This window comes from Octopus bimaculoides, chromosome 30, assembly GCF_001194135.2.
Source record: "Octopus bimaculoides isolate UCB-OBI-ISO-001 chromosome 30, ASM119413v2, whole genome shotgun sequence".
Classification (NCBI taxonomy): Eukaryota; Metazoa; Mollusca; class Cephalopoda; order Octopoda; family Octopodidae; genus Octopus; species Octopus bimaculoides.
This window is the reverse complement of record NC_069010.1, coordinates 5,624,465-5,625,218: the sequence shown is the minus strand read 5'-3', so window position 1 is coordinate 5,625,218 and position 754 is coordinate 5,624,465. Positions and strand designations below refer to the sequence as shown.

At 30.1% G+C, this 754-nt stretch overlaps 1 protein-coding gene across 1 annotated transcript in view; it reads left to right on the top strand.

Moving 5' to 3' along the window:
- Positions 1 to 754, top strand: part of LOC106875773 (4-hydroxyphenylpyruvate dioxygenase-like) — a 25,122-nt gene that overhangs the window by 11,727 nt on the left and 12,641 nt on the right. The window contains 1 exon segment of the mRNA XM_052978101.1: positions 259 to 351. Coding sequence (XP_052834061.1) covers positions 259 to 351 — 93 coding nt within the window.

Genomic DNA, 754 nt, shown 5'->3' with positions numbered 1-754 from the left:
GGTGGTGGTGGTGTTGGTGGTGGTGTTGGTGGTGGTGGTGATGGTGGTGGTGGTGGTGGTTGGTAGTGATGCTATGAACATATCCTAAATACATCTTTGTAATGATACAACACAAAGATATGTCACAAATATAAGAGTGTGTCATAAAAGTGAGTGAGAGAGAGAAAGAGAGAGGGAAGAAAAGAGAGACAGAAAGAGAGATAAAAGTGAAAGAGAAAGAAAGAGAGATAGAGAGAGATTAACCGTGTCTTTTATTCTTTCATTGTAGAAATGGGGCAACATTTAGTAAAACATGGAGATGGAGTCAAAGACATTGCGTTCGAGGTGGAAGATCTGGAAGCAATCTTCAAGGTAAACAGTTTTGTTGATGTTGCTGTTGTTGTTGTTGTATATATATATATATATATAATAATAATAATATTAGAGACAAAATCCAAAATTACAGGTAAAAACTCAATTAAAATCAATTTATAAAAAATTAAAATTAAATTGAGCTTTATAGATTAAAATATATATAAAATATATAGTTTTAGGGAAAATAACCAAGTTTCAAGAACTCATCGATGAAAATCCACTATGACATATAGAAAAATTAACAATTAAAAGCACAAAATATGAATTCCAAAAGATGAATTCCAAAACAGTGGCTCAATCCTACCTGTAAATTCTATAATCAACGAAAAATTGAAAGTTAAATACAAACAATAAACGTTAATTATAAATTAGAAAATTATAATAATATTAGGGACAAAAT